Genomic DNA, 22218 nt, shown 5'->3' with positions numbered 1-22218 from the left:
GCTGAGCGCAGGACGCAGCCCCCTTGGCCCCATGCGCACGAAAAGGAGCCCCTTCGGGACCCCTGGCCTCTTCATATATATTAACTTTTTAAAACATTATCTTGTCATCACAATAATCTAATTAGTAGCATGAGCTTGTTGTGGTTTGTTCCTGAGTAGATTTTATCCAGCAGAAAAAAGAAGTGGGATTTTGGAGCGGGATGTCTCTGGAAATACCATTTAGCACCCCACTAGGGCCACTTAGAGACCTCCCCCCGCCTTCCTCCACGGGAAACACCGGACCGGCTGCGCAAGACACCCAGGCGGCAAGATCTAACAGGCGCCAACCAACCAAGTCAGGTGTGGCGCAAGGGGTGAGCCCCAAGATCTTCCCGAAAAGCATCCAAAGGCATTTTTCTTGGGGGGGGGTGTTTATTGGATCACTGTGGCACAGCCACCTGGAAGGGCAAAACATTTCTGGCATGCCTGGCACTTCACAGCATCATCCTGAAACAGGGAAGGAGGTTTGAGGTATGAACTGTCTACCCACCAGCAGCTCCAGAATTCTAGACTGGAGGAGCCAGAGAACAGGAATCCTTCAGTTGTAGGAGTCTGAGGGGCATTAACTGGAAACAAAGGTAGTTCTAGAGGGGCAGGGGCAGAAGAGGACACTGGGGCCCCCCCCAAAAAATGGCTAAAGTGCCCCAACCCCCGCAAGTAGGGCCTGGCGCCAACCTGCCACTGACAAGCTAAAGGCCGAAGGGAAAGCTGAAATACTGACGAATTTGGTCGGGGTGGGGGGAAGAGAGGGAGTCATGCTTGGAAAGGAAAGAGGGGGGGGAGGAGGATGCGCCCCCCAATGCACAAATAAAAGAATGGGCGAGGGACTGGAGAAACCCGTTTGCTTGGAGTGACAGGTTGCATTCTGTGGCAGCAGGGTGGGGGGAATGTAATGTGTGCGAGACACCCCATTTTGGGGACCGAGACAGATGCCTTCCTGGTCTCTTGCAAAGGTGAAATTCCACAAAAGGGACGCAGCAGGGTTCCTGGCCTCAGTGGATGTGGGCAACTACTTGCTTCATTAGATCGGGCCGGGTGAACCCCAGAACGTGCCCCACCTACCACCAGCAGACCAAAAGCAAGCAACTCTTCTACTGGCTCATCCAGCAGGAAGTTGTTCCCCTCATCGCTCGACTTCTTGAAGAACATTTGCGCCGGAAGGACTTAGATGGCTCCGGCAGCGAGGCCCCCCCCCCCTTTCTGGCACTAGGGGCTCAGCTCCAGACACTTTCGACACGAAGGGAGAGCAACTCAAATGCTATCAGTGCAAGGAGGTATCAGAAGTTCACGGGTTGCCTACCCCAGCCCTGTTAAGGACACTCAAGCCCCTCTTTTGAGTCTCCAGACTTCAACACACAGGTTTGGGACTTCGGACCTAAAGGGATCGGGGGGGGGGGGGGGACGACCGAGAGAGCCCGTGCGGGTCTCAGCAGGGAAGATGATCAGCATTCATGCATCCCACCTGAGCTTGCATAAACAAAGCCCAAACCGACTCGCTAGGCTTGAAATATGACATCAGAACAGCAGCTGTGAAATTCCATGGGACTGGACCCCCCCCCCACTTGCAAGACCCTGCCAGGGCTTGGACCCTTCAAACCAAAGTGGGGGGGTTCCTGTTTGCATTCCTGCAAGTTAATACTGAAAAACCGGCAACTCCTGGAGCCAAAGAACAAGCCCAACTCCTTCCTGCCCCACTGAGGCAGCCGAGGGAGCAGCTGGGGCTTCAGGCTTCAAACAGAGGCTATGCTCAGCCCAGGTGTTGCAGGGGGAAAAAAACCCTCCCCACCCCAAGGGCCTCCACATGGGACCCCCAGCCGAAGTGCAGGCCCATCCGCTACAGCCCCGGAGCACCACCACCGAAGGGAAGAGAGACCTCGCTGCTCTCCCACCTCCAAGTAAAGGGATTTCTGAACCCAGGCAGAAGTCCAGGCTCCGCTTCATCAACCCACCCCCAAAGCACTAGTGCCCCAAGGGAAACAGATCTTACCACCCCACCCTCCAAGCTAAAGTCCTTCTGATCAAGGGGAGAGAGGTGCCCCTCTGAACACCCTCCCCGCCCCCAGCCAAAGCATGCGCGCCCCAGAGCAGCCCCTAGCCAAAGCGCTCCCGCACGAGCAACATCAGTTTCTTTTTGCCCTTGTAGGTCTGTTTGAGGTTGTCAAGGAACTGGCTAAAGCGCATGTGCCCTTCGTGCGCCATCAGGAACGTCTCGCGGGCTTTCCCCAGGAACTCGATGAACTCGCCGTAGTGCCGGGGGCTGATGTGGGTGAGGCGCGAGTGAGTGGTGCTGATGTAGGCAGCCATGGCGGCCTCCAGGAGCTGGCAAAGGGGGGCTTTGTCCATCGCAAAGAGCTTCCCTCCGGCACCGGCGCCCCCCGCCCCGCGGCGCCCCCCACCCAGTGAGGCAAGGCCCGGGGGCGGAAGGCTCCAGCGGTGCAAGATGTCAGAGAGCATGGGGGCGCACTGGACGCTCTTGATGACCAGCGGGACAATGGCAGCCAGCTCGTTCTTGCCCAGCGACTGGCTGAGGGAGCAGGCCCAGAGGACGTCGTTGAGGGCGGGGTGGGTGTCCTGGTTGAAGGCGATGCTGAGGTGCGAGAAGGCCAGGGTGGCCAGCTTGTAGGCGCGCAAGGGCAGCCCGCGGTGCTCCATGTACCGGGCCACGGTGAAGAGGTGGGAGTGGCCCATGCCGGCGGAGGCCGCTGAATCCAGGACGATCTGGTAGGCCGCCTCGAAGGCCGCGTGGTTCTTCTCGCAAAGCGTCAGAGCCGGCAGCGCACAGTTCTGCGGGTCCTTCATGGCGCACTGCAGCGCCAGCGTCCGTGCACAGCTGCACAGCTCCTCCCGCTGCACCGTGCTCAGGCTCAGCCTCAGCAGCGTCGCGTGCGTGGTGCCCGTCACGGCCACGATGGTCGTCGCCTCAATAGGCGTGAAGAGCGTGTACCAGTTCTGCATGATGTTCATCAAGGCCTGGACACCTGAAAGGGAAAGGGGGGGGGGTAAGCGCAAAAGTCACGAAGCAAAGGGCACCCACCCCCAAGGCACTGCGGGCAAAGCGGAAGCAGGAAAGGTTCAGCTCCTGAGAGGCCGTCGTCTCTTTGGTGGGAAAGAAGCAGGACCCATCAAGGAAAAGGAATCAGAAGAATCTTTATTTGCATCAGCCGCTACCCAGGGCAATAAAAAAAAAATGTACTGAAGATAGAGGTAAAAACTTAACTACAGAAAATACATTTTGGGGGTTTACATCAATAATCAAATAACAGATCTTATTCTAATTGCCCCCGTTAAACACCTTGCAGTTTTTGTGGTCACCTGATCATCTTCACGGCCTAGGACCCTCGTACCTGAGGGACTGCCCCACGGAGGACCTTAAGGTCCATAAATAGCAACACCTTAGAGGTCCCGGGCCCTAAGGAAGTCAGATTAGCCTCAACCAGAGCCAGGGCCTTTTCAACACTGGCTCCGGCCTGGTGGAACACTCTGCCTCATGAGACCAGGGCCCTGCGGGATCTGATTTCTTTCCGCAGGGCCTGTAAGACAGAGTTGCTCCGCCTGGCCTTTGGCTTGGAATCAATTTGATTCCCTCCCCCTCTTTCTTTTTTCCTTTCTCCTCCTGTGAAGAGGCTGCATTTTAATGTTTTAATGTTGTGTTTTAATCTTGTTTTTAAGTTGTATTTCAATCTACTTGTTTTTATTATTGGTTGTTAGCCGCCCTGAGCCCAGTCTTGGCTGGGGAGGGCGGGGTATAAATAAAAAATGATTATTATTATTGATCTGCTAAAAGAAAGGACACAGCGGCAATGGTTGAGCAACCTGGCATGGACAATAATAGAGGGGTAATAACCTCACTCCTCAAATCTTCATAGAGTGCAAGCCAAAAGCACATGAGCCACTGACTCCATACTGCCATCTCCACAGGGACATAACCATTTTTCCAGTGGAATTTTTTTGAAACTGACCCTCAAGCACAGCCGAAGGCAGGATATTCAATCTCGCAAAAGACTAGGTGGAAAATAATCATGCCAGGGACAAAGTTTCCTTATTGCGGCCACCAAGGACATTTTTGCGGCAGAGTGACCACCTGCCCCAGCAGCCGCATCGCAAGCACTCACCAATCTCAGTGGCGCAGCTGACCAGCCAGCGGACCATTTCCCTCCGTCGCCAGGTCATGGTGTTGAGCGTCATTCGCATCACCTACGGGAAGAGCAGCAGGCGACAGACATTTGCAAGACTGAGCGGAAGGAGCCACGAGGCATCTGAGGAGCTCCACTTGGGATGCCCTCCCTCCTCCCTTCCTAGGATGGCTGTTCTTGCTGCTGCTGCTGCTGCTCCTACTACTAAGTGAAGTCTCAGACAAGCATGTAGCACTACAATCCAGTGGTAGGCATAGAAAGAGGCAGTTTCCACCCTGCGTGCCCCAAGGGTGAAACCATTCCTTCCCTCTCAAGTTCCCCACCTGCAAAAGGAGACCTTCAAAGGGCAGGAGGAACTCCAAGAAAGCGCCTTGTGACACGGTTGGCTCCCAGGGGACAACGCAGGAGACTTTCACTTAACTTTCTACTCCAAGCAGGTAGATTCCTGCACTGCAGGGGGCTGGACCCTCACGGTCCCTTTCAACTCTACCCATCCAAGTTCAACATGCATTTACCATAAAAATTATACAGTTTTTCAAGAATGCAGAAACCTCTTGCTCATCCAGGAAGGAACTTGATTTCAGCAAGGATAGTGGGTGGGAAATGAGCAAATGGTACAAAGATACTGTTTTAAAATTTCTTTTTTTAAAAAGCTCAGTGTCCCTGGTTAGTGAGAATCCACATCCTAAAGGAATCTATTATTTCAAACAGCCGCACCAGAGCTTTTGACTGGAAATTGTCCTGCCCAAAAATCATGAGCAGAACTCTCTCACTCGGGATCCTCCATCTGCCGAGTAAAAACTGAAGAGCCTAAAATTAATTTAATTTGGAATAGGCAGAAAATATAAAAAACAAATTTAAGGAACCACAGAAAGAGAGGGAAGTCGAGTTTTGAAATGTTGAAGATATTGTAAAATTATTGAAATGTATAAAACTGAAGATCATAAACAAAACACTAATTTATAAAAAGAAAAATTATTCATTTAGGCACTTGGCTGATGGGCAGTTCCTCAATAAGACTGCCTCAGCTACGGTTGCCACCTGTCCTGTATGATACAGAGTTATCCTTTATTTTGATTTAAAATGTTATGTTCTGTACTGATAAAGCGTTTTTTCATATTTTCTGCCTAGTCCAAATAAAATTAATTTACTCATTTATTCATCTACTTTAAATATATACTCTTATAAAACTGCAGGTTATTCCAATAATCCTGCCACTGTTCTTATCTGTTTACAGTTTACTTGCAAATCTTCAATAAAACATTTCCATTCATTTATTTAAAAAAACAAAACAAAACTGAAGAGCCGAGAGGACTGGGCTATGGCGATGGCCCTGCACCGAGAGCAGGGCGCAGGATCTGCTCAAACGCGCCCTCACCTGCAGGCCAAGCTCCAGGGAGATGTTAAGCAAGGTGGTGTCTGGCGGCGTGTTAGCTGGCGTGGCCGTCTTGCAGGCATCTTGGGCCAGCTTGAAGAGCAAGGCTGGAGAGTGGATATTTTGCTGGATGGAGCCCAGAACCATGCGCAGCCAGTTGGGGTCACCTAGAATGAGCCAAGGAAAGGAAAGTGTTTATACTCTTCTCAGAGCCAAGAATAGACCCCATGCCTCTGGCACACTGCTCTGAGCACGGATGCTCTTCTCCCTTCCGGAGAAAGAGAAAAACCTGTGGCCCCCAGATCTCTGACCTCCATCCACAGCTGGGGCTACCTTTAGCTGCTGTAAGCATGGCTGATGCCAGCTCACACTGCCGCGTCTCTAGGTGGCCGAGGGTGAACCAGCGGGGAAAGCGATTGGCCATCATGGAGTCCAGGGGGTTCTGGTGCAAGATGTCGCTGGCTGGCAGCACGGTCTCCAACACGGGCAGCCTGCGGGGATTGAGAGGGAAACTGGGTGAGGTTGTCGCCATGGCAGAAAAAGAGGGACTACCCTGTTTCCCCGAACGTAAGACATCCCCCGAAAATAAGACCTACTTCCAGTTTTGCCTCTCGCTGTAATATAAGGCATCCCCCCGAAAATAAGACCTCCCCGAACATAAGGCCTCCCCCGAACATAAGGCCTCCCTGGAATATAAGCCCCCCGAAGCTACCATAAGGCGTCTGACTCCTCTGGACTGTAGTGGCAGGCGCCGCCGTGCAGCTTACTGATTGGCTGCAGCGCAGCCAGAGCTGTTTAGGCAGTGCAAGGTCTCTTTAAATCAGAGAGCCCACGCCGCCGCCTGGACAAGCTACCACCAGCTACTCACTCTGCCCTGACAGAGTCTGGCCGACTCACAATTAGACAATAAATGTGTACCGTGTTCTTCTTCATGGAAAAATAAGACATCCCCTGAAAATAAGACCTCACGCATCTTTGGGAGCAAAAATTAATATAAGACACTGTCTTATTTTTGGGGTAGCCCAGGAAAGGAAGGCCAGGCTCAAGCAGATATTTGGGGGAAACACAGAATTTGGAAAGAGGGTGGAGAAGCCAGAAATGGGAAGCAGTAAGGCCCTGGGGCCCTTCCCTTTGGACAGAACTACTTTCAATGTTTGAGGTTGATGGTATTTGGCAGCAGCTGGAAAAGAGCCTGGGATGGCCTGGAAGAGGAAGAGGGTAGGAAGTGGAGAAACATAGCAAAGTGGGACACACAAGGCCTGTTGGGCTGGATTCTGGCCACAAAGAACAACCTGGGTCAGACTGCCCCCCCCTTCCTCCGCCACTGGAGAACAGCCCTTTCCCCTATGTACCATCTGGAACCTCAATATCCTTTTCAGAGGCCTGACTCTGAATGCCCCTCTCCAAACGAAGGCGAGGCAAATAGGCATTAGGGAGAAGGCCTTATTGGCCCTGGTCCCTCCCCAGCTATAGAACAGCCTTCCCAGAGAGGTTCGCCTGGTGCCATCTTGATTGGCCTTTTCAGCACCCTTCTCTTCAGCCAGACCTTTTAAAAACAGCTTCTCAGCTTTAAACAGGAAGAAACACCACAGACAGAATAATTTCCACACACAGGAAGAACAAGGATATAGCTTGAGTGCCTCACTTGTAGTATTATAAATTATTTAATGTGACAATATGAAGTTGATTTATAAGGGATTGTTGTTTTGACCGGAGTGTAATTGAAATAAATAAGATTTTGGAACGCGGAAATAAAGTAAATCATCAATTCTAGCACACCGGGGGGGGGGGGGCACCTAAATTATATAATTTGGTACCTGAATGATTGGTATTGGAAAGTGTATTATAATTTGGCATTGTTATAATGAGGCTATTATTAGATTGTAATTGAAAACTAATAAAAATTATTATCAAAAAATACAACAATAAGCTGTGTTTTAATCAACGTTTCAATGTTTCGAAAGAAATGGATTGTGAGCCACCCAGAAAACTTTTGTTGTGAAGTGTGGCTTTACAAATAAAGCAAGCCCAGCGAAGGGGAAGCAGGGTATGTGGGGGTCTACATACCTCATGGCTCGCAGGGCCAAGCGGTAGGCCAGCTCAGGGTCATATGGCAGCATGGCCGTGAAGAGGTAGCGAGCAAACGTGTGCATGGGAACAGTTTCACGGAAGACGACCTCCCCAAATCCACTGAAGGGTCCCCCTGAGAGGAACAGGCAAGCGGGCGATTAACAGATTGATTAGCCAGCTCCAAGCACTTTGCCCAAGAAGAGAGGAGAACAAGGGCAAGTAACAATTCCCAAGCGGACAGCGAGCCACCTGGGGCTGGTTTGCACCAGCTGGTATCACTGGTCCTTCTCTGTATCCCAGCAGGCTGCCACCGCAGAGCAGTAACATCACGCAGGGCCCCGATCCCCAGGGACTCAGCATCCCCAACACAACCAACCCCTCTCTCTGCCAGCGACTCAACATCTGAGCCTGCATGCAACTGTCAGCATGTTGAAAGTCAGGTTCATGTTCAAGTGATGGGGACAGATAGCGGCTGGCCCAAGGTCACCCAGGGAGTGTAATATTTTATTATTAATTATTATTATTATTATTATTATTATTATTATTATTATTTTATTTATACCCCGCCCATCTGGCTGGGTTTCCCCAGCCACTCTGGGTGGCTCCCAGCAGAATATTAAAAACACAATAAAACATCAAATGTTAAAAACTTCCCTAAGCAGGGCTGCCTTCAGATGTCTTCTAAAAGTCGGAGAGTTGTTTATTTCCTTGACATCTGATGGGAGGGCATTCCACAGGGCAGGCGCCACTATCAAGAAGGCCCTCTGCCTGGTTCCCAGTAACCTCGCTTCTCACAGTGAGGGAACCGCCGGAAGGCCGTTTTGAGCTTGGAAAGGTAGAGTGCATTGCGGTAGTCCAAGCGGGAGATAACCAGAGCATGCACCACTCTGGCAAGACAGTCCACGGACAGGTAGGGTCTCAGCCTGCGTACCAGATGGAGCTGATAAACAGCTGCCCTGGACACAGAATTGACCTGCACCTCCATGGACAGCTGTGAGTCCACACTGACTCCCAGGCTGTGCACCTGGTCCTTCAGGGTCACAGTTACCCCATTCAGGACCAGGGAGTCCTCCACACCTGAGTGGGGCTTTCATCCACAATCTTCCAGGTCCTAGTCCGACATGTCACATTCCCCACTCTACCACACGGGTTCTCTCTTAAGCACCCAACGTTGAAGGCGCTCAAGAGGCCTTCTACTTTCCCTGCACCCCATCTATTCTCCATCGCCCAAGAACAAATCCCTTGCTGCCACCCTGGGAGACCCTCGCTCCCTCCTCCGCTCCCTTCAGAGGCATGGTGAGGGAGTGTCAGGTCTACGGGACCCATGGAACCCCCAGCCCATCGCCCCCTTACCATCCAGGAGCAGGGCCACCTGCTTGCGGAGCACAGGAACTAGCCGCTCATCCAGCTCCATCTCGTCCAGGAGTCCAATCAGCTGCTCCTCACTCCGCACCACTTTGTCCTGGGCGTAGAGCCCCTCTGGCATGGACCTCTGCTGCCCGAGCCCCAAGAGCGCCACCTCCAGGGCCAGCATGAAGTACGACTCACCAGGACTTGAGGGCACTGGAATGTGCTGGTAGAGTGCCTTCTTGGGCTCCGATGCAGAATCTGGGGAGAGGTGGCACAGGTAGGACCACAGAGCAGGAACAGAGCCCCCAGCTCCCACAGCTGTGCTCACATAAGGCAGCTGCCCCACCGCTGGAGCAAGCCTGTGTGTGGCATGCCGCAACCAGGCTAGACAAGGGTAAGCTCCTGCACAGGCACAACCCAACATGTGCAGAGCCCTTTCCTCATATGGCCACAGAATAATAATAATATTTTTTTATTTATACCCCGCCCTTCCCGGTTCAAAAACCGGGCTCAGGGCGGCTAACAACAAATTTAAAACACTTTAAAACACTTAATTATAAAAGCAGCATAAAATACAGTATAAAAACATGAATAACAATAAAAATCAAAAATCAATTAGATAATCCCCAGGGCTAGCTGGCTGAATTGGTCCTACTTGGGCCGGCGAGGAGGCCAGGGGAGAATTAGCTGTGGGGTCTCAGAGCAGGTGATCTTCATAAAAGGGGAGGGGGAGGGAAGAGAAGGGAAATAAAAGATCAGGATGAATTCAAATTAAAGGCCAGGTGGAATAGCTCTGTCTTACAAGCCCGATGGAAGGAGGTTAAATCCTGAAGGGCCCTAGTCTCATGGGACAGAGCATTCCACCAGGTCGGAGCCATCGCTGAAAAGGTCCTGGCACTGGTGGAGGGTAGTCTGACTTCTAACTAACTCCCTCCCCTTTCACACCACCATGGCCTAAAGTGGTCTCTGGCTATCAGAACCTCAGCTATGGTCAGTTAATCTCTGGTGGATCTATAGACCAGGCGCCAGTGATGCTCAGCTATGAAGAAGAGCCTTGCAGCTCCTCCCCCCCCCCCCATTTCCCCCATGTGCCCACAGTACCTGGGTAGAGGGCCAGCACCTCATCATCCATTCGGCAGGCCTCCAGGAAGGTGCGGCAGAGACAACCGATGGGGTCCAGGGGGTGCCCTACCCATCCCTCCAGGTTGGTGATGCTGGTTGTGCCTTTGTGCAAGAGCTCTGGGTGGCGGAAGAGAAGAGGAAGGGATACTTCAGACACCAAGCCCCAAGCCCAAGCAGCCCCACCCCAAACATCAGTCCCCGAAAACAACGCTGTGTGCTTAAGCAGTCGTGGAAAAGGCCGGCAGCTGCCTCCGTCACCTCCAGGACCATCACTGCTCAAACTCATAGAATCATAGAATCATAGAATCATAGAGCTGGAAGAGACCACAAGGGCCATCGAGTCCAACCCCCTGCCAAGCAGGAAACACCATCAGAGCACTCCTGACATATGGTTGTCAAGCCTCTGCTTAAAGACCTCCAAAGAAGGAGACTCCACCACACTCCTTGGCAGCAAATTCCACTGTCGAACAGCTCTTACTGTCAGGAAGTTCTTCCTAATGTTTAGGTGGAATCTTCTTTCTTGTAGTTTGGATCCATTGCTCCGTGTCCGCTTCTCTGGAGCAGCAGAAAACAACCTTTCTCCCTCCTCTATGTGACATCCTTTTACACAAGACCGTGTGTCTCAACTGTTCTCTGCTGCTTTCAATGAACAGAAACCCACTGCGACACGTGCCAGTTCCTCACCAGCAAGTGCATTTTTGGGCCAGGATTGCTCCATTGCCCACTATGGGACCTGACCTCAGAAGCACCCTGGAAGTAGCAGAGAACCCCTATCTTTCTCCAAGCTCCAGTGTCTCTTTTGCAGTCCTGCCGCGATGGTGAGGCCTGGGCTCTGCTACCAGACTTTGCCTCCTTCCTTCCTTCCCTCCCATCCCAGTGTGCTAAGCCCCGCTTGCCTTTCTTCTGCTGCTTGTAGCTCTCCAGCTGATGGCGTCGCTGCAAGCGCATGGCGTTGACCACAGCCACAGCCAGGCGCAGGGCCTCTCGGGGGTAACCGTGGGAGCGCAAGGCGTCCACTCGTGCGCAGGCCATGGGGAAGGCATCGCCCAGCCAGAGCGGGTGGCCCTGGGGGTCAAAGCCCAGTTTGTCGCTTCCACTCTTCAAGGAGACACCGTAGCAGTCACTGCTCAGGATCTTCTGCAGGTGACAATCGCCCCAGCGAAGCTCTGCAGCCTTGATAGCGCGGCCAAAGACGGTCTGCCGAACACCAGCTGCCAAGGAGGAAACAGGCCAGAGCAGGGAGGGTGAAAATTACAGAAGAATTTGGGCCCAGAAAAGCACCAGGCTCCTCCTCCAACAAAAACACTGGTTTAAATCTAACTAGAATGCTTTTCTAAAACGTAACATCAATAACAAATTACATTTCAAATTAAAATAGAAACGGATCCTCAGTGCTAAATTTTGTTTGCTTTCGTCATCACAGAAATGTGGGCTACACAAATTTGGAGCTGGGAATATATTTGAGGACAGGGTACCTCTCCAAAAGGAGCACCGGGACAATGGGGTCAGGAGCTCTATGGGTGTGAACAGATATATAAAATAAAAAGGATACAATCCTCCTTATTTTTCTCTCTTTTGTCAGCAAGAGCTGCATACCAAATTCTCATAAACTTGCTTGTCACTGCATATCTCAGTAAGATCTTAATGGTGATACGGCACTTCACGTATGTTACCTCCATAGATTAGAGCTGCCATATGTCCAGGTCTTCCTGGACACATCCGGGAATCGGACTGTCAAAATGGTGTCCCGGCAGATTTTTGACGAATCGACAATATGTCCAGGGAAACCCAGACGTATGGCAACTAGGGTGATTTTTTAAGAAAAAAGCTGGGGGGTTTTTTAAAAAAAGGTCTACAACTTTGTCCGGATTTTCACTTTTGGGACTCTGGCAACTGTACCATAGATCACGGCAATAAATCCTATATTGTAGGTCACAGGAGGTAGACTGCATGAGTGTTAGATGCAGAGTCCTGGCTGCAATAACGTTCTCCCCAAACACACTCCCTAGCGTACTGCCTGTGACAATGACTTTATTGACTACTAGCCATGATCGCCAAGAGATTGCAGGGGAAGGCAATCAAGCCCAGGACCAGGAACTCTGACCTCCCCCCCCCCCAGCCCCCGATGTTCTGGCCTGGGCTTCCCTACCTGCACTGCGGTTTGGGTTCGGCGGCAAAGTGCTGTTGGCTCCGCTGCTGTCGCAGGAGTAGTTTCCCTCCTCCAGAGGACAGATGTCCAGCTTGTTCCACTTCTTCAGAAGCTGCAGCCACAGAGTCCGCTCCTCCAGCTTGCAGTGAGGGCTCAGGACCACACAAACCCACAAGGCGCCTGGGGCACAATGAGAAAGGGGGCAGGGAGAACAGCCAGGTTAACTTTCATCTGTTTTCTAAAGTTGGGTTAAATGTTTTCCCTTCTGAAGTGCTATGGGGAAGATTGGCTGGTGTCCCATACCAAGATAGGCTGTGCCTATGTTCCCAGGGTGTTGAATGTATGCAACACATTTTATTGCATTGTGGTCTGTATAAACAGGGCTAGACAACATCTAATCAATCCAATACTAATAGAACAACCTGGAATGTCCAGGTTCTCCTTGAGGATAAGTTTGATACTATTACACTGTCTGTAGCAAAATTCCTCTCGGAGGCAGTAAAAATGAGAAATCGGTATGTACAGACTAAAGCTCCTCTGTTGGCTAGGACAGCTGATTTTATATCTCAATAACAATATACTATTGTTGAGCTGTGTATTTTGGGTCTATGGACTGCAATAAAGCTGTGTGATAAGCCAGGGATCAGGCTCACTGCCTTAGGGCCACAGGGTGCAGCAACTGCGCTGGGGTCCACACATATTGCGGCCTTGAGCTCCAGTATGAAAGACAGACAGCAACAAACAACAAAATATCAGAGTATCTAGCAAACAGGTTGCAACAGAACTGGGAGGATTCACCAAAGCAGGGATACAGGAGGCCATGGAGTTTAAAGGCAAAATATAGGGGCACCTCTAAGGGCAGAATTCTGCTCAAGGAGTATTGGCCAGCACACCCCAAGAAACTGCCTTCTCTTCCTCCCAAATCCAACACAATGTCATCAGAAGGCAGGCTTGGGGTATTAATGACATGGCTACAGACTGCGTAGTTCCTTTTAAATCTCTCCATATAATGTTGCACTCTGCCATGGGTCAGTCTTTAAACAGCTGAGAAGTCAGCTGTTAATCATCTTGTGAAGGACCTCTGGCACCATCTTTGCTTAAATACTGCCTGCAGGCTAAGAAAACTGTTTCAGATTTTCTTTTCTGCCCAAAACATGGAACTGACTGAAAGGAGAGTGTGAGGGGAGCAATTTCAACTAAGAATTCAGCCGATCGTGGAATCAGTGGATGTTATCTTTTTAAAAAATATTGCTTCTTTATCGTGTTTCAACACTGCAAACTGCTCACATCATTTTGGCATGGGATGAGCTTAAAAAACAACTCCAAATGAGGCAAAGCAAGTCCCAACACCTGGGATTTCAGTGGGCTCTGCCCATATTTTCAAACTTCTCTTTGCAATCCTAAGGACTAGAAACTTCATTTTTAAAAAGAAAAAGGCAAGGAAAGAAAGCTGAATAGTTCCGCTGACAGGAAGCACACAGCTCCTAGCCATAGATTCTCCAGGGCAGGCCCACCCCTCGCGTAAGATGAACTCACCTAGTTCATCCCAGAGTTGCCGGCACTTGTCAGTCATTCCAGCACCTTGCTGCCGCCAAAGGGCCAGGCGTGGATCCTGCAGGAACTGCTCAGTCATCAGGATGAGCATTCGTGCCCCATTGGAGTCTCGCATTCGCAGCATTTCCCGCACCTGGGAAAGGAGAGAGGTCACAACTGGAAAGGAGAAGGCCAAGGGATCCAGAAAGCAACTGCATCTCCTCTCCCAAAGATGTAAAGCCATGTGCAGACAACTGTCACAAACCTCTCCACCTACTGACTGAGCCCAGCTACCCTGAGCCCCACGCCCTCCTCCTTTGGGCTGTGTTGACACCTCAGAACTCAAGAGTCCTGCATGTCAAAACGGCCCAGTTACCAGTTATCATCATCTTCTCCATGCTGCCGGCATCTTTCTATATCCCCAAATGTCAGCAACCCAACACTTTTAAAAAGCTTTGTCTTAGAAGGAACCAGAGGTCGGGGGGGGGGCGCTTCCCAAGAAACCTGATCTCTTTAGGAACAGGTTGAAGGAACATTATAACTCTTATGCCCAAGCAATGGCAACTTTCCATGCCACACACTGTACCCCCCCCCCCACAAGGCAAAAAGACAGCCCTAAAGAACAAAGTGAATGGGCAGAGTTACTACTCCACCGACCAGGCAGGGGCTGACCGGAGAGATGATGTGGCTCAAATCGTGCCCACAATGCTGAGTAAGAGGAGGAAGCAGGGCTGGGTCCACAAATAAGAGGCTTTTACCTTGTTGAACATGGACTGGAGCTGCTTGCTTGCCCCGTAGTAGCCGCCATTTGAGAGTAGCTGCTTCACCTGCTCTTGGATCTGCTCCTCATCCAGGTGCCAACAGTTTGCATCCTCAATGCCAGCACCGGCTGTGGGGTCAGGGGCACCTGGCAAGAGACGGCCAAAGCATCCGCTGTTACACACACCCAAGACCTGACCCAGCTGGGTTACCCACGAGTGCGTGTAACAATAAGTGAATCCAGTTTAACAAAAGTGAAGTGAGTTCAACCTCCTGTCCAGTAAAGTGAAAAGGGGCAAATGGCAGCTGAACAAAGTGCCTTTGGGGAGTTGGGGGAGGGGAGATTATGACCATCGTTCTTTTGAACTTCAAAAGTAAAAGAGGACGTTTGCATATATAGACCCTGATCCCCTCAACATAAAAGGTTTGTGAATATACATGTATAAAAGTTCATGCACAAGAGTGAAACGGAAATGGGTCAACACGCCTGTGCAGCTGAATTGTGAGAGTTGCAGTGTCCTGGCATTGGAGCTGAGCTTGGAAGCAGAGCTGGAATGATAAGAGATAAGACGACAGGCCCATCAGAGGAGCTACTTGTGCATCTTCGCAAGGAATAGAAATACAAAGCTTATCTGATGCTCACGGAATGTGAGTGTCACCCAGGCGGAACCAGCCTTATTCATATCTCATTATATAATTGTTGCACCATTTGCAGCAGTGTAGCACTGTGGTGCTGTGGTCTAAACCACAGAGCCTAGGGCTTGCCGATCAGAAGGTCGGCAGTTCGAATCCCCGCGACGGGGTGAGCTCCAGTTGCTCAGTCCCTGCTCCTGCCAACCTAGCAGCTCAAAAGCACGTCAAAGTGCAAGTAGATAAATAGGTACCACTCCGGCAGTAAGGCAAATGGCGTTTCCGTGCGCTGCTCTGGTTCGCCAGAAGCAGCTAAGTCATGTTGGCCACATGACCCGGAAGCTGTCTGCAGACAAACACCAGCTCCCTCGGCCAGTAAATTGAAATGAGCGCCACAACCCCAGAGTCGTCCGCAACTGGACTTAACGGTCAGGGGTCCCTTTACCTAGCACTGCTAGTCTGCAATACAGATTCTCTCTACACCCTCTCTTTTCTGTGTAAGAGGTGTTGTCCCCTTGTAACAGTGGCGGTCATGGTGAATCAGATTTTTGGCCTTCACTCGGCAGTCAAGGAGAATTTAGGCAGTTCCTTTTCAGCAGCTGACATGGAAGAGCCCCAACACCCAACCACCCACTCCATGCCCAAGAGGAGGAAACGAGCAAGCAAGGGATGTTGCCATGCATCCCTTGTCCAGACCTTGCCACATCTGCAGCTGTCCTGTGCCCTCCCTGCTGCTTCCTCTGTCTGCCCTGGGGACCCAAACAGAGTTTCATACCATGAACTCGGTTGATCTCGGAGCCAAGCAGCAGAATCTCATCAGCAAGCCTCTGCGCGGTCGGCAGCACCTCCGTGTGGTGCGCACTGATCAGGTACTGCACAAATTTCTGCAGCTGGTCCCGGTTCATTTGGGACAGTGTTTCAGAGATGGGCAGGCGCAGCTCCACCTGGCGGGCCTGCCGGATGCGGTGCAGGGACAAGGCCACCACGTGGGCACAGTAGAAGATGTCCCGGTTGTCGCAGGCACAGCTCACTGATGTGATCTTACAGCGGTCAAAACTGATGGAGACATGGTAACTGTGCTCAGGCTCGCTGGGGCCTGGAGGCTCCGTCACAATCCCGCTCAGGTGGAAACCTGTGTGTTTAAAAGAGGAGGAAGAAAAGAAACAGTCAGTGAGAATACAAAGTGTCTGCCCCTGACAAAGAGAACTAAAGGACCAAAAAATGAGGACCATTCCCCTTGCCTTCCCCCAGCAGGGAAGGTGAAGGCCTCGCAGACAGCAAGCGTGACCAAATTAAGCTACACAAGGGGGTTAGGGAAAACCAGCCTGATGGGGACATTTTTAGGGGACTAACATTTGGCCATGAACACAAATCCTTGCCCTGAAACCAGCTGTGTAGCGAACAGACATTAAGGGAAACTGACAGGCTAGGAGTCCAACCACTTAACTTTCATCCTGCTCAGTTTGAACAAGGCGCAACAGTCCTCTTAGCTTAGAACAGGCATGGCCAAACTTGGCCCTCCAGATGTTTTGGGACTACAATTCCCATCATCCCTGACCACTGGTCCTGTTAGCTAGGGATGATGGGAGTTGTAGTCCAAAAACAGCTGGAGGGCCAAGATTGGCCATGCCTGGAAAAAGGAACAGGACAAATATGAATCACAGAAATGCAGAATTGGAAGGGACCCTGAGGGTCACCTAGTTCAACCCTTTGCAATGCAGAAATCTAAAGAGCCCAACCCACAGCACAATCCTTATTCAAAAAGTTCAGTCAGCCCCCTTCAGGGATGACCCTAGTGGATAATTTAAGGCAGGTGGTTTCTGAAAATTATTATTCATTAAACAGATAGGCCGTCCTTCATCCAAGGATCAAGCAGAGCTGCTGAAAAGCCAGAGGAAATCCCGCCCACTCAAAAATAGGTGAGCTTGGCCCAGACCTGCCTGCAGGGTCCTGATCTTGGTTGCACCTCCAGCTTAACCTGGAAGTGATACCAGGCAGGTAACACACACCTGAGCGAGGCGGAGGAAGTCCTGGGAGGTGCAGCTCAGCTGCATTGACCAAGTGGGTGAGTCACACACAGATGACGAAAGCAGGCACACTGACAAAGCAGGTGGGGCCCAAGGCCACACCTGTAGACCCTGGTGCATCACAGCCCAAGCACAGCAAAGGAGGACACCTTGCTGGTAGTGCCAGCTAGGCCATACAGACCAGTAGGGTGACTCACTCTAACTGGCCCCACACCCTGCAGCTTGTCCTCAGCCCTCTGGCACGGGGAAGCTACTGGCTACACAGACAGCAGCCAGGCACAACCCTGTCCTCAACCACAGAGAGACAAAGCAGACCTAGAGCTCTGCAAATTCACCTGGACTTCCACCCTGGCACAGCCCAGGCACAATATAATAGGCAAAGTAGAAAAGCAAACTGTGCCTGAGGGGGAAATGTTACTAACAGCCTTAGGTATGGGGCTCCATAAGGATACATCTAGAAAGCCCACGTTTCAGAGATCACAAGCACCCTTTTGGTACTTGGTACTTTGGTACTCCCAGTCCTGTTAACAGCATGTTTGTATCACAACACCAATATGTACATCTGTGGTGCAGCAGAATGCATAACGCTCAATTTTGTAAATATCTTTGTTTTCATGTATTGTTATTCACTCTGAGATTCCCCCCCCCCAAAAAATATATATATATAAAGAGATATAGAAATGAAATGAATACTACTACTACTAATAAAAATATAAATATAAAAAAATCCCCCCAAAGGTAACTGGACATTCCATTGTGGCCACCACAACCTAGGTTTATGGTGCCATTTGGTGATAAACTTATATACAGTGGTACCTCAGGATAAGTACTTAATTCGTTCCGGAGGTCCGTACTTAACCTGAAACTGTTCTTAACCTGAAGCACCATTTAGCTAATGGGGCCTCCTGCTGCTGCCACGCCGCTGGAGCCCGATTTCTGTTCTCATCCTGAAGCAAAGTTCTTAACCTGAAGCACTATTTCTGGGTTAGCGGAGTCTGTAACCTGAAGCATATGTAACCTGAAGCGTATGTAACCTGAGGTACCACTGTATATAAATTTCTAACACTGCCCCTGGCCATCAGTCATTCTGACTGGGGCTGATGGGGCTGGGGTCTCTGGCAACAGCTGGAAGACACCCCTTTGGCTACCCCTATTCTAGGAAAACAGGGGACAAAGTAAATACGTCATAATAATTCAGTGGAATCGTTTCCTTGAAACTCCAAATGCTATGTAACCTGTAGGTCCGTCTTCAGCCCTATATTCAAGAAACATGTCACGATGACTTCAAAGCTATAAGCTCAAGTTCAGTGGCAGAGGACAGAAGGGTAAATAATAAAGGGGAATGAAATTAAAATAGCTAGTCCCCAGGAAATTAATAAACTGGACAATGCAGAACTTCAAAACAACAGAACTTCTGTCAAAGCTCTTTGAACATTGGTTCTAAAACATTAAAGGTAAAGGTACCCCTGACCGTTAGGTCCACTCGCGGACGACTCTGGGGTTGCGTGCTCATCTCGCTCTATAGGCCGAGGGAGCCGGCATTTGTCCGTAGACAGCTTCCAGGTCATGTGGCCAGCATGACTAAGCCGCTTCTGGCGAAACCAGAGCAGCGCACGGAAACACTGTTTACCTCCCCACCGGAGTGGTACCTATTTATCTACTTGCACTTTGATGTGCTTTGGAACTGCTAGGTTGGCAGAAGCTGGGACCGAGCAATGGGAGCTCACCCTGTCACGAGGATTCGAACTGCCGACCTTCCAATCGGCAAGCCCAAGAGGCTCAGTGGTTTAGACCACGGCGCCACCCACGTCCCTTCTAAGACATTAGAATAGTTGAATAAGAGAAGCAGTACAATTTAGTGGTATTTTCAAACAACTTTCTTGCACACAGGGCTCATCTATACTTCCACTTGTTCTGCTGCTTTCCCCCAGGGAAAACCCGCTCTTTACCACTGAATTGGAGCAAACATCAATTGGATTTTCTGTGGATTGACGTATGCTCCAATTCAGCAGCAAAGAGCGGGTTTTTGAGCGGAAAGCAGCAGGGCAAATGGAAAAAAACCTCTGAGAGCCATGCCTTATAGCCACAGGACAAGTGGCAGTGTGGACAAGCCTTAAGGTTGCAATCCTAAACACTGGGAATTAAACCCCACTGAACTTAGCAGTATTTACTTCTGAAGAAGTCTCCATAGGTTTGTGCTACCACTCGCTCCTGAAAAATGATATGCATTGAGAATCTTGCATTAAATATAGGCACAAAAAGTCTTTAGCTATTCTGTACATCAGAGTGTTGCCCCATCATTGGCATAAACATCTACAGAAAGATGGAAAAGGAGCAGCTTTGATTAAAAGTTGTGATAAAACAGAAACCTGTTGAAGCATCAGGGATCAGTTTTGGGACACATTTTAATCAATATTTTTTTATTAGGTAGGAGGAGTTCATTGATAGTGTCTATGAATGAAAGGAGGTGAAAAGCAGTTGCTTCTAAAGAACCAGGAAGACAAACTGGATTAATTCACCGAGCAGAGCAATGGAATGAAATCCTACAGCGGAAAGAGTTGGAGTCATATGCTGAAACTACCACAGTTTTCTGTATTATTAGCAAAGGACTCATCAGCTGCAAATAACAAATGAGGAAAGAACTGGGCAGATCCTGCTCAGTCACAAAAGGCTATGAGCCACCCATGAGATGCAGCTGTAAAGGAGACAAATGTAATTCTTCGCTGTACGAGATGGAGCACTTTCAAGCAGGAAGCATTAATGAGTTTGCACAAGCCTTTGGCAAGACGTCATCTAGAAGGCGAACCTGGCCACTCTTCTCGAGGAGGAAAAAAGTCCAACAGGAACAGAAGGAGAAGTCAATCAATAATTATTTATCTTATTTTAAGGCAACAGTAGCTATAAAACAATATGTTAAAATGTAATTGATAAATCTAGACTGGCAATTTGGAGATGGTACTGAAAGGTGGGAAGAGGTAGAGGCTTCTCCAGTATCCCATATTTAACTTCACTTTTGTGAGTTGCCTAGAATTATCTGCTCCAGGATCACCTGAAGACACACTGGGCCTGGTTTGTGTAAGACTAGGCATCCCCAAAGTCGGCCCTCCAGCTGTTGTTGGACTACAATTCCCATCATCCCTGACGACTGGTCCTGTTAGCTAGGGATGATGGGAGTTGTAGTCCCAAAACAGCTGGAGGGCCAACTTTGGGGATGCCTGCGTAAGACTGACCGTGAACAAGCAGCACGTGATCCAAAGCAATACGTCAAGAATATGGTTATTGCTCGATGTTTATTTTGGGGGGAACTGACAATGGGTCCATGTTCAGACAAGACCACAAGCCAGCCTCAGAGCTGTTTTTAATCCGTGGCTAAGCAGGAGCAGGGGTGAAATGCCACGGGAATGGCCTGCTCACAATAAATCACAACTTTAAGCTACTGTTTAATGCAACAAAGTGAGCTACTGCGCCTTGGATGCTGCATGCGTTTAACTGATGGTGCCGTTAATGGAAGACCCTGGCTTGAGGCTATGGGGTGAACTTAAGGACTTCTTGCTTCATCCCAGCCCTAGGACTCTATGGTAAAGGTAAAGGACCCCTGGACGGTTAAGTCCAGTCAAAGGCGACTATGGGGTTGCGGTGCTCATCTCACTTTCAGGCCGAGGGAGCCGGTGTTTGTCCACAGACAGCTTTCCGGGTCATGTGGCCAGCATGACTAAACCGCTTCTGGCACAATGGAACACTACTACTACTACTACTACTACTACTACGGCTTATTTAGCTACCTGGAGTATGGCGATTGCAAGATGACAGTGGTAAAAACATGCCACTGCTTATCATATTTTGTTTTAGCATTTTTCTATTATTGCTGTATCAGGAGAACTACTAAAGTGAACCATTAAACTTCAGCTCACCTGAAGCTAGCTACCTTTCGACTTGCACAGATTTCACATCCGTTATACTATAAGCGGTAACTCAAGCCTTGCAGGGTAGGTTATCCTTTCTGCTTCTGTATGACTCAACTCCAAAGTCTAATCTGAAGTGGTAACTTTTCTGGTTTTGATTGGAGGCTTTAAAACATGCTAGTGGCAAGGCAAATCTCAGCTTAGGTCTACCAGTGCAGAAGAAAAAGGTGACAAGGTGGACTGTGCCACTTCAGACACGGATGGGGATGTCATCTTGAAGGACCCCCCAATTCTTATTATTCTTAACTCTCTTGGCAAGTCTTTACACCTGATTTGGTGTATGTTTGCCGATAATTCTCTTTATTGTGTTAGTTTTTTTGCTTTCTTTCTTTTTTTTAACTAGCAGAGAGTTTATAATGCACAGGAGCGTTTGGAAGCAGCATTCCAGTCACCTGCACCAGAGCAGTACAGCCCGTGATCCCTTTTCGCTATGCTGCAAGCACAGCTCCAACTCCAAACCCTCATTTTCATTAAAAGGCCAAGCTCTGCTCTCATACAGCTCAACAACTTGCTTGAATAGCAATACCTGCTGCATGCATAACAAAACAGCTGTAACTCCAAAGGACAGAAAGGACTTTTGTATTCAAATAACGTGTGGGGGTAGTATCCAAATTAATCAGCATGCTCTCCGCACATTTGCTCTCTTTTATATCTAAGTTTATTTAGGGAGATATTCGTCATACTCCCAGCAGACTGCTTGGACCCATGTTACAAAAAAAAAATAATGAAATGGTTAAAACATCAAATAAAACAACCCAGACTAAAACAAACTCAAGCTTCAAGGAAAATATTTCAGATCCTTTTCTAAGTGACATTTTGCTTATCCCATATTTAATTACCTACTTAATTTATATAGCTGCCCCATAGCAGAAGAACTCTAGGAAGCCAGTGTGGTCTAGCGGTTAGAGTGTCAGACTATTAACTGAGAGATCAGGGTTCAAATCCCCACTCAGTCTTGAAGCTCACTGGGTGACCTTGGGCCAGTCACAGCCTCCTAACCTACCTCACAGGGTAGGGGGTGAGAAGGGGGATGAAGCATGCACTCCTTGCAGAAAAAGATAAATGCAAT

General features: G+C 49.6%; 1 protein-coding gene across 1 annotated transcript in view; it reads right to left on the bottom strand.

Moving 5' to 3' along the window:
• Positions 1-244: 244 nt before the first annotated feature.
• Positions 245-22218, bottom strand: part of ZSWIM4 (zinc finger SWIM-type containing 4) — a 38571-nt gene continuing 16597 nt past the window's right edge. Inside the window, exons 3-14 of the mRNA XM_080988057.1 lie at positions 15936-16292; positions 14530-14678; positions 13775-13925; positions 12239-12418; positions 10986-11300; positions 10069-10206; positions 8971-9225; positions 7615-7750; positions 5881-6038; positions 5551-5714; positions 4152-4233; positions 245-3017 (exon numbers count right to left, since the gene is read on the bottom strand). Of these exons, the coding sequence (XP_080844183.1) occupies positions 2131-3017; positions 4152-4233; positions 5551-5714; positions 5881-6038; positions 7615-7750; positions 8971-9225; positions 10069-10206; positions 10986-11300; positions 12239-12418; positions 13775-13925; positions 14530-14678; positions 15936-16292 (2972 nt within the window). The 3' untranslated portion in view covers positions 245-2130. The remainder of the gene's footprint in view (positions 3018-4151; positions 4234-5550; positions 5715-5880; positions 6039-7614; positions 7751-8970; positions 9226-10068; positions 10207-10985; positions 11301-12238; positions 12419-13774; positions 13926-14529; positions 14679-15935; positions 16293-22218) is intronic.

This window comes from Podarcis pityusensis, assembly GCF_964106645.2.
Source record: "Podarcis pityusensis genome assembly, chromosome: 17".
NCBI classification, from domain to species: Eukaryota; Metazoa; Chordata; class Lepidosauria; order Squamata; family Lacertidae; genus Podarcis; species Podarcis pityusensis.
Note: the sequence above shows the minus strand (reverse complement) of the source record. Positions and strands in the feature narration are given on the sequence as shown.